General features: G+C 47.4%; 1 protein-coding gene across 3 annotated transcripts in view; it reads right to left on the bottom strand.

Annotated features, from left to right (window-relative positions):
* The window catches only part of Zdhhc14 (zinc finger DHHC-type palmitoyltransferase 14), a 244616-nt gene that overhangs the window by 27074 nt on the left and 202491 nt on the right, over positions 1-15051 (bottom strand). For 2 of the 3 annotated variants that reach the window (XM_051164543.1, XM_051164544.1), the window contains exons 4-6: positions 11163-11300; positions 8574-8622; positions 1013-1115 (exon numbers count right to left, since the gene is read on the bottom strand). In XM_051164543.1, coding sequence (XP_051020500.1) covers positions 1013-1115; positions 8574-8622; positions 11163-11300 — 290 coding nt within the window. The remainder of the gene's footprint in view (positions 1-1012; positions 1116-8573; positions 8623-11162; positions 11301-15051) is intronic. The other variant, XM_051164545.1, reaches the window with a different exon arrangement.

Raw genomic sequence — 15051 nt, 5'->3', positions numbered from 1 at the left:
TTAGTGATTTATTGTTTGTTGTGCGGGGTAGTAGGTGTGTAGTGCACCCTCATGAGTATGTAGGGGTATGTGCTGGTCAGTGAGCTCATGGGCTCTGCCTGCCTCTGCCCTGTCCCCATGCTGGGCTTACAGGCATGTGGGGCCATGACTAGACTTTTACATGGGTACCAGGGAATCCAATTCAGGTCCCTATGATTGCAGAGCAAGTGCTCCTATTCATTGAGCCACCTATGTCCCCAGCCTCCTCAACTCTAAGTTGTAATGAGGTGAATGCTAACGGAAGCATTAGCACGGGTTCCTTAAGTGCCAATTTAGACTGAGAGCTCAGCCTCTTGTTAAAATTGTCTGTTTTGCAGATTCTAATATCCATAGTTACCAAATCGAATGTGCTGTTCTAGCAGTTTCTTATCTCATCTATTTTATGATCATTTATTTTCCGCAGCTTTTGTTTAAGGGAACTGGATCTGTTCTGAGACATTTAACATGCACAGACAGAAGAAAAATCTTGGGATGACGGGCAATCGAGAGCCACACTTGCTGGGAAATAGTTTTCAGCATTATATTTCCTGATTTTCTCCCTCTTCCCTCTACCTCTGCTATGTATACGCTGATGCTCCTGGACTCAAAGTTCAACTTCTGGTCAGGGCAATTTCTTCCAGAAGCCAGAGATATTGAGGGTGAAAGTGAGACTTCAAGATGTCAGCCTGTCTTTGGTTTGGGGACGTGTGACAAGCTACCTCCAAAATATTTAAGAGGCTTTGAAGAGGCTACTCAAGGTCAGAACTGGGTGTCACTTGGCTCATTTTAGGATGGGAATGACATCATGGCAAAATGTAGGCAGATTCAGGGATGCCGCCGTGACCCCGGAAGGACTTTCACTGCACTCTCCATACCCAAGGTTCTTCCAGCTGGGGTGGGATGTACGGGGGGAAGGTTACCTCAGATCTCTCACTTCCTCTTCCTCCTCCAAGGCTAACCATGCAATACCCACGTGTTACGGCCAGGAGCTTACATCTTCATTTGTTGTTTGGTTGGAGCTGATCAAGTACGTGTGGAAACCTGAGAGGCCAACGATGGACCAGACAGAGAAGAAGCATACCACGGCCTCTAGCACAGTGGGCGAGTCAAGGAGACCAACAGAAGGTGAACAGGGGCTCCCCATGGCTACCAGAAAGGCTGGATGGCAGGAGGTAAAGGGTGGGACCCTGCAGGCGGTTCTGGGCTCATCCTAGCCTCCTCTCATTTCCTGTTCTCTAACTGGAAAGCTCCCTCCTTCAGGCCAGGGCCACACTCATACTTTTCTTCGCCACCTCCTCCCCCAGGGCAGAGGGACACCCACAGCTCTGCAATGGGTGTTGGCCTCCATAAGCATCACTTACTTCCTCAGTGTGAACAGTTTCCCCTCTGGACCAGGCTCCCCTTTGACTTTCACCTTCTCTGACTTGTAATGACGCAAAGGATGGATGGAAGCTAGCGGTGGCTCAGATCTTTGATGAAAGTACTAAGTGTCAAATATCCCTGGGTTTGGCTTTTTAATGCTGGGGACTATTGCGTCAACAAGCATCTCTCCCCCACAGGGTGGCTTCTGAGATCCAGAACATTTCTCTTCCATGGATTGTCTGGTCTCAGCTTATGAAGTGGGTGAGAAGAGCTCATGCCCATGAACCAGACCGGGGTGGGGGTGGGGCGACTCTAAGTGTACAATTGGGCTGGGGTGCTCCTTCTCAGAGATCCCTGCCCAGCTCCACAGCCAATCCCTGGCGCAGGACACTATGCTTAGGCGCTGGGGGAGGGCAGTGAAAGGAAGCCAGGCATTCAACGTGATGCGTCGCCACCGAAGGAGGAACAGCTTGGTCTTCTTCACCAGATGGCATTGATCAACCAAGAATGTGGTAATTCGAAAGGATGAGAGAATTTTTCTGTCCCACAAATGTTTATAAGAGTCTAATTACAAGATACAGATGTTTCTCAGGAACGACCAATTTATCCTGGGGCAGACATAGGGTTTAAATATACATCTTGCAACCTCCTGGCAATGAATTATAGACCAGGGAAAGTAAAGAGCCCTTGTGCTTTCCTTATGTGACATAGATCAGGCTGTGTGTCATCACCGCTGATGCTTCCGAGTCAAAAAGAATTCTCCTTAGATGACAACTGAACACATTATCTGGTGCCCAGTATGATGATGGATTGCTGTTGCTTGGGACATCAAATAGGAAAAATGCACAGGCTCTCTGGATGTTTGTTGACTGAATCCGGGATGGCTTTGGATGACAATCATCTCCACTGCTTGATTCTTGTCATCTCTCTCAGCCTCTGATAAGGCAGGCAGGGGCTAGCTGTGTATTCTCTGAAACCCCTGAGAGTTTGCACTAAGTGCGGGACTGTTCAAAGACTCAGGAAAGCACTGGTCTCCCCAGAGGGTTCCAAAGTCCTCCCTGTGAACCTGGAGAGCAGGCTGGGCAAGCATTAGCTCCATGATCCGGGAGCAGGCGCTGCTTGCAGCTGGGAGGGGAGAAAGGGAGAAGTAATGTAGGCTTGGGGGAGAGAACCAGGCAAAATGGCTAAGGATGCTTCAGGCTGGGGTAAGAGTAAATAGTGGGAGGCCACTGGACTCCGCCTTCAGCCTCTTGGGGTTCTTGCTCTTTTCTCAGAAAGATGCACAGAAAAGTGGTTTTTCTTCTAATCCCAGAAATTAAAGAAAAAAACCCAGCTTCCCTGATGTGCCTCTGCACCACGGAGACACAGAGGCCTAGAGTCAAGCTGCTGGCACAGGCTTTTTTCCTAATCCTTCTATTTCAGGCAGAAAGCTGAGCCCAGAGATCAATTCATAGCAAGCCGGGGCAGAACCAAGCCAAACCCAGTCCCTGGACTTCTAGGAGACACTCTCCCCTTCCCAAGACCCCAAGCTGGGCCAGTGCTACACAACAGCCATGGCTTTGCAGGCTCAGTGCATAGTGAGGCCAAGATTGACTGGTTTTTGTTTGTTTTGCTTTTGTTTTTGGCCAAGTATGAATTGTGTGTTGGTGGGTTTCCTTAATAACCAGGAGTTCTGAATGGCCAGAGATCATATTTAGGGGGCTCTGCATGGGCCCTCCCCTTTCTGCCATTTTCAGGGTCCTGGGCCACTTCTTGGTGGGGCTTTGGGTGTGAACTCCATGGTCCTCATTAAAGGGAACTGAGCACAGAGGGGTCTGCTGTTTAAAACATAAGAAATCCCATCAGTGGATTATGCCTGCATCTACCTGGCAGCTGATACAAAAGCAGAAACACCTCATTGGAGTGGCTCCTTCATCGTCTTGGTACTGTCAAGGTCTCTACCTAGAGGCAGAAAAACACAGCTGTGCTGTCACCTGGCCATGGCTGTGGCCGTTTGCATGAATGACTGACCTTGTGAAAAGGCAAGTGGCTTTTTTACAGGTTCACCTGCCCACGGTCCTTCTCTCACACTTTCCTCTCCTGTGTTGTGGGGGTTCCAAGTCCACAGTGGGAGTGACCAGGACCCTAACCAAACTTCTTACAGGAACGTTTAAGAAACAGACTCTGACAAATGGGCTGTAAAGGTCATCTAGGTGACAAGGTGTACAAGAACAGCGGGAAACTGTGAGGAAGAATCTCCACAAGGTGATGACTTTTCTACTCAGCAGAGCCAGGGACAGCAATGGGACAGGAGTCCAGACATGGCTCCCAGCACAAGGATGAGGCAGAATTCAAAGTCAGTAATATGAGAACAGATGCATGATTCCGAGGCAAGTGTCCACGGACCCACAACAGTCCCAAGATGCATTTGGCAAAAAACATGTTCGTGTCAATTTCCCCACTGGACACCAGTTCCACCCTCCACCCTCCTTTTCTGTGGGTGCTGACTGCCGTGGTCACGCAGCAAAAGGTGTTGTCCTCAACCTTAGCCCCCCCAAGGGTTGGGAGTCTAGGTGTGTGCCACTGCACTGGGCTCTACAATCTCACGTCTGGAACAAGAAAAGAAAGAAAGAAATAGGAATGTTCCTTTAAAGCACACACCAGCTATACACACTTTAGAGTTTCAGAAAGTAGATAAAGAATGAGATAGAGTTCTCTCCATGTAATAGTTTGAAACAAAATCAAGTTGTAGAACAACTTGCCAAGAGTAGGCTCCTCGGGAGACAGGAGACACCAGCGAGCCATTAGCCACATGCAAGTGTGTATGCAAGAACCCGCAACATGAATTTCAACTCCATGAAGACTTTCTGGAAGGGTCTACAGAAACTGACAAGGAGTCTTACACAATGGAGGGTCCGGGAGACTCTTCCTTTCTTTCCATTTTATCTTCTTTGGGATTATTTAAGAACTTAAGCCATAGTCAATTCCCTATCCACACTGTGATCCTACACATAACAGGAGGCTTAAGCACCAGGCCTTCCTTCCTCTCATTGGCTGGGGGTAGTGGGAAGGCAGTAGCCTTTTTTTTTTTTTTTTTCTGGGTGGAGCAGGGCTAGTGTGGGGAGAATGTGACTCTTGCTTAAGTGCCGCTAGAGATGTCACTGGATTTCACTACACAGGTGCAGCTACATGCAACACTAGGGAGTCTGTCCCTACTTACTTGTAGTCTTTTGGCCATCAACACTTATGAGCGCGGAAAGGCTAGCAAAAAGCCCATGCTGCCTTCATTGTTTTCCCACTATACCACATGGTGTCCTTCTTTCGGCCAACCTTCTAGCAAATTCTATTAAAATAGACCGATGCCCATTAGTCTGTGGGTGGCTCTCAGGCGGGTAAGCATAGCAGTGAATGCAAATTGGAGATAAAGAGGCTTTCTAGGGGAAAGGCTTCCCAAATAGTGAATCAATTATCATTTGATTTACCAACCCCTTTTCATTTTGGGAGCACTGAACAACAAGTCATGATTAAAAATGACTGTAATCCCTTTAATGGGACATTAATGCCACGCTACATTGACATGATTGTGAATGGCAGGATCTCCTCTCTGGAGGCTTCTTCAAAGATGACCAGGGTACCCTGCTCTCCCCTGCACATGCTTCTGAGGGTTTCTGCTTTTGAGAACGTAAGGAGTCTGGGAGGAGATGTTGCCACACAGCTCCCTGGCATGCCTGGCCAGTGGCACTTCCTATGAGGTGCAGTTACAATGTTTCCTTCTTCTATTTTACATGCAGGTAACTAAAAAGGATCTTAAAGTTGCTGTGGGATGATAAAGGTGTGTGCATATGTTTTCATGTGTGTGTGTGTGTGTGTGTGTGTGTGTGTGTGTGTGTGTGTAAGAGAGAGAGACAGAGACAGACAGACAGAGAGAGAGTGAACTCAATCTTTGAAGTCCTCTTTGTGAACGTATCGCAGAAAGAATTCACCATTTCTCTTGTCTCCTGTGACCTTTTGTCTCCAAGGCACCCCTGGTTATGTGGTTATGTTTTGAATGTGAAATCTCACCTACTGCTTGGTTTCCAGTTGGTAGCACATTTTTGGGAGATCATAGGCTTGAGTGGCAGGCATAGGCCACTGGGGAAAGCCAGGCTCTGCTTCTGTCCTGGTACTGTTTCCTGTTCTGCCAAGATGAGGGGCACCTCGACCACAAACTCCTTCCTCAGTGAACTCCACCACTGGGAGCTATAACCATGAGCTAAAGTGTCCCTCTCACTCCTTACACCCCGCCCCCCCTACCAAAGAGCTTTTATTGAGTATTTTGTCTCAGAGATGGGAAAAGTCACACTTACGTCCCCAGAATCACCACCATTTCCCCCTCCTTGCCCTCACCCCTGCTTAGGCTGTGAATCTTCGCTCCAAGCTGTCCCTTGTCCCACCTAATAATGGTCTGTGACTTTACAGCACCCAGCCCTGTGGATGTTCATAGAGGAAGAAAGCAACAGGCATGTGCTACGCTGCCTTGTCATCTCATCCCTTCTGGACAGAATGTGCTTCAAAGGCCTGGGTCACTTGTCCTCAACCTTGTGACTTACAGGTTTGGCTTGTGCAAGGAGTTCAGCAAAGGAATTTTGTGGGACAAGCTGCCGTGTGGAACTCCTCTGTTTGAACCCAACTGGCTGGGTGTGCTAAAGGTCTGGCCCTGTGTTTGGAGTAGGTTCTCCCTTTGTCTCTTTCTGAGGGGGGGCAGGACTCTCATAAACTTATGGTAGGGGCAGCTATTTCACTGGCCACTGACAGGGACCTGTCCCCATAGCCTTCGCTTCTTTGATGTGAGGATCAGAGGGAGGCAGGAAGTGGTGGGCAGGTAGTGAGAGGCAGGAAGAGAAGAGAGACACAAGGGAGGACTACTCAAAGGCTGAGGCTGGACCATCCCCACCTGCCAGGTGTGATACTGACTAGCACCTAGCCTGCTGGGTCCCTTCTACTCAAGGCTGTCTGTGACCTCTTCCATCCCTTCTTGTCCACTCTGGTGGGCTACACTGGGTCTACACACCATCCAGGCTGGTAGGGGCTAGCGGTTCTTTTCTCCTAAAGTCTTCTCTGTCATTGGTCAGCATTGCCTCCATTTACGCTAACATTTCCAGTAAGGTATTGTGCTTGGCTATTAGGCATCTTTAACTCCCGTCTCTACTACTTCTTCAGGGACATTGTTTTCAGTTGGATGCTTTTCAGAATAAATGTGCTATGAGAAACCTTTGCCTGAGCCCTTAATGCTCATCAAATTATGTTTAGGCCACGGACAGGTGACCGAGCGTGAAGTCACTGAAAGTCTGAAAACACAAGTTATTTTCTCACCGTGGAGCACTTGGCAATAGTCACTGAACTCAGCGTAGCACAGGGAATCCAGCTCAGGCCTCCTTCAGAGGCTTTACAGAGCTCCATCTAGAGAGGGCAAGCTACGGGGATCCCTACAAACAGTCAAGGCACAGCTCTGCAAGCGTGTAGTATTATAGCTCAGACTCGCCCATCACACGCTGGCTACCAGCCTTAGGGGCGGTTCTCAGCTGGGTGTGGTGGCGCACGCCTTTAATCCCAGCACTAGGGAGGCAGAGGCAGTAGATCGCTGTGAGTTCGGGGCCAGCCTGGCCTACAAAGTGAGTCCAGGACAGCCAAGGCTACACAGAGAAACCCTGTCTCAAACACCAAAACAAACAAACAAACAGCAGTTCTAGACCCCTGCAGGGGTCACATGTCAGATATCCTGCACATCAGATAATTATGTTACAATTTATAACAGTAGTGAAATTATAGTTATGAAGTGGCAACGAAATAATTTTATGGCTGGAGGTCATCACAACAGGAGGAGCTGTATTAAAGGGCCGTAGCGTCAGGAAGGTGAGAACCGCTGTCATAGGACATGATTGATGCCATGAAAGACAGGGGCAAATCTTCAGTTTAAGACCATTGAAGCAATATCCTCTGAAGCTGGAGGTTACAGAGGCAGTGGCTGTAGCGGGGCTGGTCACCCTGATCGTGTTGGGGGAGGGGAACAAAGGACGCCGCCATTCCTCCTTGTGCCTGCTCTTAGCATCTCAGGTGAGCACTTGACCCCATCAACTGCCCTTTCTTCTCGCTAACCTGTCACTCATGCCAGCCTTCTGAGTTAGTCATTAGTAGAAGACAGGATATGTGGAGTTTATTCTCCAAACACATTTACTCACTATCCGTAGGTCTCCAGTCTCCCTCCTCCATGCAGACCTCATGAACAAGTTAGCCGCTGGCTACTGAAGATGCATGGGTAAGCGGCCTTCTATGTTGCCCACAGTGCTCTGCAAGGCCAGGAGGCGATAATGCCTATTGCATGAATGCCCCACCACCACCATGGTCACTCCACAACCCGGGGCTCAGTGACAGGTGCCTTTGCTTTAAAAAGCCCGTGTTTACATAGCACCTCTAAAACTGACAATGAGCTGTTCAAAAGCCGTCTACCCCATTATGTGAAGGAGAAAGAATGCCGAGGAGCTGGGTCAGCAGGCCCTTCTGTTTGATTCCATAGCAAATCAGCATAAGCCTAGGCCTGCTCGGCAGAAGCCCACGCAGCACTTAACAAGAGGACAGTTTTTCTTTTTAAGAATCAAAATTCCCGGCGTATTTGGGATGGTGGGAAATGGTCCCCGTTCATCTCAAAGGCTTGAGATTGACCTTTGAGGTTTGTGAGAGAGAGTCCATCTAGGGACAATAGAGGTCACCTCATGTGCAGAGGGACAATGTGAGGTACCCCAAACACAGTCTCTCAAGTGGCCCCAGAACCTCACTTGCTGCCTCATGCCCCAGGCAGACCAACACTTGACCATCTATGAAGGCGAGAAGCACCTGCCAATGGCGGAGAACTCAGGCAGGCTCACAACTCTACTTCAGCCTAACCTGATGGGTCACAAATCACAACTGGGGGTGGGGGTGGGGCAGAGATGTCTCTACGCGTGGCTTTTTAGCTAAAGAGCTCTTCCATTTAGACAGGGCTGCGAGAGTCACCCCAAGATGTCATTCACCATACAAGCGAATGTTCTGCAAGGCTCCCGATGCCTTCCAGAATGAAGAAGGATGTGTGATTCACGAGAGGAAACGCCAAAGCCAGAGAGCTAAAGAGGTAAGAGTGTACATAGGGGTTGGCGAAAGGCAGAACCCACAAGTCCCCACGGAGCCACTGGAAAGGATATCTCGCTGGGCTGTCCTTAAGGGCATTGAGGAATCCTGTTTGCTGTGAACCTGTGGGAACGAAGCCAACATTTAGTATTCAGACACTCACCCCCATGCTCAATGCTCTCATCTACATAGAGATAATAGGCATCTAAACATCAATTAAACAGTCATATTTGGTGAGCCTTAGGGCACCCAATTTACGGATCAGACATCATGATTTCATTAAAGCCATTCAAGAAGATGGCAGACTCACAATTAGAGCCAACATCTGCAGGACATTATTATTATTATTTTTTTTCAGTGAAAGCAGATGCAAGTCTGTATATTTTCCCATAAATTACAGCTTTGATTACTCTTTTGTTTTCTTCATTTTCACAGTAAAACAGAATCCTACAGAGTTTCTTCTGTTTTGTCCACACTTGTTAACTTTTGGCAGTAGGGTCTTAAGGAACTTGGCTACCAGCGACGGTTTTCCTTCTTGTACTCAGGGTAAACAAAGATGAAGTTCATGTGGTGACTCCTTTTGGGTGGTGGTGTTGTCCCTGTCCTGTGATCTTGTCCTGCAAGGACACACTGGGGGGTTTGAGTTGAGCTGCATGTGATGAGATGAGGGACTGTGTTTTATATATTGACATCATACTTTAAACACATTTTAAAATATTTACTTTTACTCGTTTCTCTCTCTCTCTCTCTCTCTCTCTCTCTCTCTCTCTCTCTCTCTCTCTCTTTCTCCGTGTGTGTGTGCATGTGTGTCTGTGTATGTGTGTGTACATGCACATGTTCATGCACAGGTACATGAATACATGTGACCAGGTATGAGAGCTTGTGAGGTCTACAAGCGGGAGCAGCTGCAGGATGAACTGTACAAGTGTGAGCATATGTTTTCCTGGCATTTATATACACACTCAAGCAAACGAAAACTAGCTCGAAAACTCTGGAAGGTAAGGCTGAAGCTAGGAAGACGATCTGATACTGTGACATGTTGGTTGAACTTTCCTGAAGGACATGAGGTTGTAAGCCTATTTGAGCCACGTAGAAATTCGTTATGGCATACAGAGTTTGGGTTTTGATAATTTTGGTGTGTGATATATTAATTTGTTTTTATAAGAAAGTTTATAACATTTAAAAAAGAATATAAGGCAAAACTACTGCTTCCGAGTGTTATGTACGTGCTGGGGTATCGGCATTTGCTTTCTGCCCATGCGAACAACTGCTTCCTTCAAAACAACACCTAAGACCCTTGGGGTTCTCTTTGCTGCTTTTGTGCATGAATTCATAGACTGGCTCCACGTTTGCCATTTGGGAATTTAGGAAACCATGAGAAAGGGGTCTCTGCAAAGCCATGTTGGCACCAGCTCCGGCTTGGCACGGAAGAGGATTCTGACGAATACTAAGCTTCTCTCACAAACCCACTAGCTCAGACTCTCAGGCCTGTCTTCCAGATTTGTGTCCCATCTAGACAAGAGAATCACGGTCCGAAATGCCTGGAGTTTAGAAGAGCTGTGAGCCCTTTGGGTAGGTATTGTTGTGGCCACTTGACTTAGAGACCAATGGGGACCATTTGGGAACCTTACTTCCCCAGTCTGTACATGGACTCTCCCAGACAGGAGTGGGCAATGGGGCCCACAGAGCCTTAACCTGCTCAGTTCATGAGATCCATGCTGGCAGGGGAAGAAACGAGAGCCTCGCTGTTCAGGCATTTGCAGAAGCATCCCAGAGCGAGGCTGTGTGCTTGCTAACGGGCTCTCATGCTTCAGAACGGATGTGAGGCAGAGCTGCTCGCTAATGTGAGTAGCAACATGCTATTGAAAGGCTTAGACTTGTAGTTTCAAACCAATTAGCTCCCCTCTCACCATCCCCTGTTGTGGGAAAGTGAAGGACTAAGACAAAAGAGACTCAGTATGAACATCAAAATGGTGAATGAAAAAAAAAATGCTGATTTTTTTATTTGAATAGAGTAAAAACCATGTACTCTCAAATCTACCTTAAAAAAAAAAGTTGCATTCTTTGTATATCAGAGGTTGTTTGTGTTCATATTCTTGCAGAAAATTGAATGTATATTTTAAACATATATAATCTGTGTATGAGAAAACCCAGTATCTATCCCCAGGCATATTATTCCTCTAGGGACATATATTTTTAAACCATTGGTCAGTGCCAGTAGATAGCATGCCATATTCTTCCTCTAGGGATGTATATTTTTAAACCATGGGTCATTTAAGAGCAGATTCTGCTATTCAATGGTAATTATTATACTTAGAGTTCCTCATACAAAATGGAGGGATTATCCTTTCAGGGGATCCCCCAGCAGGCATCACTGAGGTTGGAGAGGGCAGGCAGACCAAGAGGATGGCTTGTTAGGGTAAATGGACCGTGGTCCATATGTTACCTGGAAACTGCTATTGAAGGAATTGGGCTTAGGGAAGAGGGGGGATGAGGAGGGATGGAGAAAGTGGAAAACAGAGTGGGCAGGCTGGAAGCAAGGAGGAGAATAGGGAAAGAGAAGGAAGAGAAAGCCAGAAATGATCAAAAACAACAAATCAAATCAGAAAAGCCAAAGTCAGGCAAATGGTTACATACGTAATCTGTTTCGCCAGCATACTTACGAAGAATGACGTGGGTGATAACGAATGCAAATATAAAGACTGTCAGAAAAGACAGGGATAAAATAAACATATAAAAAAATCTGTAGTTTCTTTTCCCCACACAGTTGCCTACCCAGGGACAGTGGTGATCAAACCGTTCTGAAATGAGAGGCAAAAAAAAGAAAGAAAAGTGGAATTCAATTAATAAAATATCTGTTTACATGAGGGAGTCCCACCCTCCCACAATAGTCCTAAAATATAGCAGAACAATTACATATTTCCAAATGGACTACTCAGAGAGGTGCTTTTATTAGCATTGGAACATTTCAGGAACATAATTATTCGTTCAACGGAGCACAGGTGTTTTGAAATGCCAGATGTGAATTCCTCTCATATGGTTACTTAAAGAAGCAGGAAAGGAGTGCACTCTCAAACACAGAAGCAAAGGCTCGATTCTTCCTCAAAGGGGGCCTTTGTGTTCACGGAACAATTTCCCCTTACATGGTGCCAGTGTCATCTGATGACAAGGACTGGGCTGGGGTTGTGTGGCCCCCTGGTACAATAAGTGGTCACAGAGAGAGTCATAATGGGCCTAGGGCAGGGCAGAGGGACACAGTCCTTTGTTCTTTCATCCCAGTTATAGTAACTTAACATAAACTAGTCACATACAGTAAATACATTCTTATCAGGAAATGGTGTCATTATGCTACCTTAAAGACAAGCAAAATAAGGCACAGAGAGATAGATGGGAGACTGTGTGCACAGGCAGCTGGCTAAACATCACAGCGCTAGCCCTGGGGCCAGCCCTTTGGAGGTGCTTCATCTCCCAGCATCCATGCTGCCTGTGGTCCTCCCTAATGGCAGCGAGCTAGGTCTAGGGACTGTACACACTCTTGCTCCAGTGTGCCAAAATGCAAGCCCGAGGCTTCCCAACTTGGGAAAGTCATACAAAGTCTGCAATGCATTTGTGATCTGTTCTTCCTCTTTTTTTTTCTTGTTTCTTTTTTGTTTTTATTTTTTAAAATTTTTTATTAATTTATTCTTGCTACATCTCAATGGTTATCCCATCCCTTGTATCCTCCCATTCTTCCCTCCCTCCCATTTTCCCCTATTCCCCTTCCCTATGACTGTTCCTGAGGGGGACTTCCTCCCCCTGTATATGCTCATCGGGTATCAAGTCTCTTCTTGGTAACCTGCTATCCTTCCTCTGAGTGTTACCAGGTCTCCTCCTCCAGGGGACATGGTCAAATATGAGGCACCAGAGTACAAAATTCAAGCGACACCACATGCTGGCGAGGAGGTGGAGAGAGAGGAACACTCCTTCATTGCTGGTGGGAATGCAAACTAATACAGCTACTTTAGAAATCTATCTGGTGCTATCTCAGAAAACTGGGAATAGGGCTTCCTCAAGACCCAGCTATTCCACTCCTTGGAATATACCCAGAAGATGCTCCAGCACACAACAAGAAAATTTGCTCAACCATGTTCATAGTGGCCTTATTCATAATAGCCAGAACATGGAAACAGCCTAAGTGTCCCTCAGTAGAAGAATGGATAAAGAAACTGTGGTACATATACACTATGGAATACTACTCAGCTATTAAAAACAAGGAATTCCTGAAATTTGTGGACAAATGGATTGAACTAGAAATGATCATAATGAGTGAGTTAACCCAGAAGCAGAAAGACTCAAATGTTCTTCCTCTTATAGATGACGGCAAAGAGCTTTCACCTACGACCTAGCTGCTCTATGCGAGGTCATCCCGACCACCCGCATCAGACCGCCTGTGTGAGCCAGGGGATGTTCAGCATCTGACTTAGCTTTGTAATCGGGCCCTTTCCTCTGCTCAATGCCAACTGATTTTCATATTTTATCTCTCTGTATGGGGCTCCACAAAACAGAGGGGATGCGCTGCTGAGCGTGGGTGAGGGGCTCAGTTTCATCAGCCACTAGATGTGGATCCAACCCCCTACACGGCACTTGTTGCAAAGGCACAAGGACACCTGGGCCAGGGTGGTGGGGTAGGAAATGGAAGGGACGCTGGCATGCGGTCAGCATATACAAGAAGCTGTTGATCTGGAGAGGGGACAGCAGGACAAATTTGAGAGCTGGCCTGGCGACAGAGTGGATGAACCCTAAGATACAGACACTTAAGGAAAGTGACTACTCTTGGTGTGCCCCTGGCATTTTCACATTAGCACACACTGTCAGCTAACACCTTCATAAAAACTGCCTCTCTGTTGCTAGGGGAGGGTGGGCTATGCAGGCAAAGTATGGGGGAACCTTTAGGGCCATGAAAACCTGCTGGGTAATAATAGGTACCTATTATGTCATTGGGTATTTGTTCAAGACCATGGGACAGCTACTTTCTGATGCAAGCCACGGACATTGACCATATGTCAACACAGGGCTGTTGGTCCTGCCAATGCTTACTCTGGTAGGGGTGTGGAGGATGAGAGGATGTGAATGGTGTGTGTGTTGGGGCAGGGGAGGGTACATGGGAACTCCTGTGCTTTCCTTTTTATTTTTCTGTGAACCTAAAAACAAAGTCTTCAAAAATTAAACAAGCAAACACCATCTTCACAAATCATCAGCCTACTGCCTGTACAATGGCAGTCTGCATGATGAAGAATGCAAAAGGCCCAGGGGGGGGCGGTTGGAGGGGGAAGGGAATATCTAAGCCAGCCAGATTTCCCCCAAGACTACAAGGCTATTATTTCAAGCAACTACTTTTCTGCTTGACAGCCGAATGTAGAAAATGGGTCTGAGAGCAGAAGCCAGGAGGAGATAAGCCCTGTTGGGCCAGAATCTGCCTTCTCCTGGCTCTGCAGATCCTGTGTCGAGAAGGAGGCTCTGAACTGCAGGGAAAATGGCTCCACATGCAAGGGTCGGTGGAAACATTAGCATGTAGATGCCTCCAGGGGACAAGGCTTGATTCTGTGTGGCCCATTCCACAGGGCAGGCCTTTTAACTTTAGCTCAGAAATCTTTAAATCCAGCCGTGCCAGTTGCTGAGTTCTCTTGACAGCAGGCACACCAGCCAGCCAAGGATGACACAGTGAGTCTTGTGGTCTCCTGGAGGCCTCTGGGAAGTCAGTGCTTTTAGGGTGAAGCATTCAAAGCCCAGCCTGGAAGCCATTTCCCTTAGAAATGTATCTTGTTGAAAATCCTCTTGGCTGGCAAAGTCCTGCTAACACAGCAGGTGCACCAAGCTATTCTCATGGACTGTTTCTCATGTCTTGCACAGATGTCACGTCCACAGTGGCTACTGTGTCTGAGGCTCCCAGGCCCCTCTGTGGACCTGGAACACATGGTAGCAAGGGGCTGTGAAGGGGCCTGGAGCCTGCTATCCCCTCTATCCAACCCTGAGCTCACAGCACCTCTCCTATTTCTCCTGCCCTGCCCATGAGCTATAGAGGCCTTGCATGCTCCTTTCTCTTCACTATGGACACTGTGCATGATAAATCTTTCACCCGAAGGCTCAAGAGCCAACTGTATGTCAACAGTGCCATAATGGCCACCTCCCATCTTCAGCAATAGATGCCTGCTAGACCTGGCTGGCATCTCAGATACGCCTTCACCCATAAGACTTCCTGTTACTCTTTTACAAACACGAGTCTCTCTAGACTACTATCCAGCCAGTGACCCAACTCAGAAGCCCACACACTACTGCTGACCCACCCTTTCCTCTCCAACCACATCCAATCCAATCCATGAGCAAGTCTCCCGTGCTCTGTCCCACTTTTGTTTGAAGCCAAACTAGTTTTTATTTGTTTTCATCTGTCAAAATGCTGACTGGGTTCCAATCTCTCTGGATAGCACCAGGACTTCCATAGGTGATGTGGTTGGAAACCCAAGTCCATTGTCTAAAATGAGTTAGCTGGCAAGGCCATGGTGGTCTGATGACTTG

This window comes from Acomys russatus, chromosome 21, assembly GCF_903995435.1.
Source record: "Acomys russatus chromosome 21, mAcoRus1.1, whole genome shotgun sequence".
In the NCBI taxonomy this organism is placed as follows: Eukaryota; Metazoa; Chordata; class Mammalia; order Rodentia; family Muridae; genus Acomys; species Acomys russatus.
Note: the sequence above shows the minus strand (reverse complement) of the source record. Positions and strands in the feature narration are given on the sequence as shown.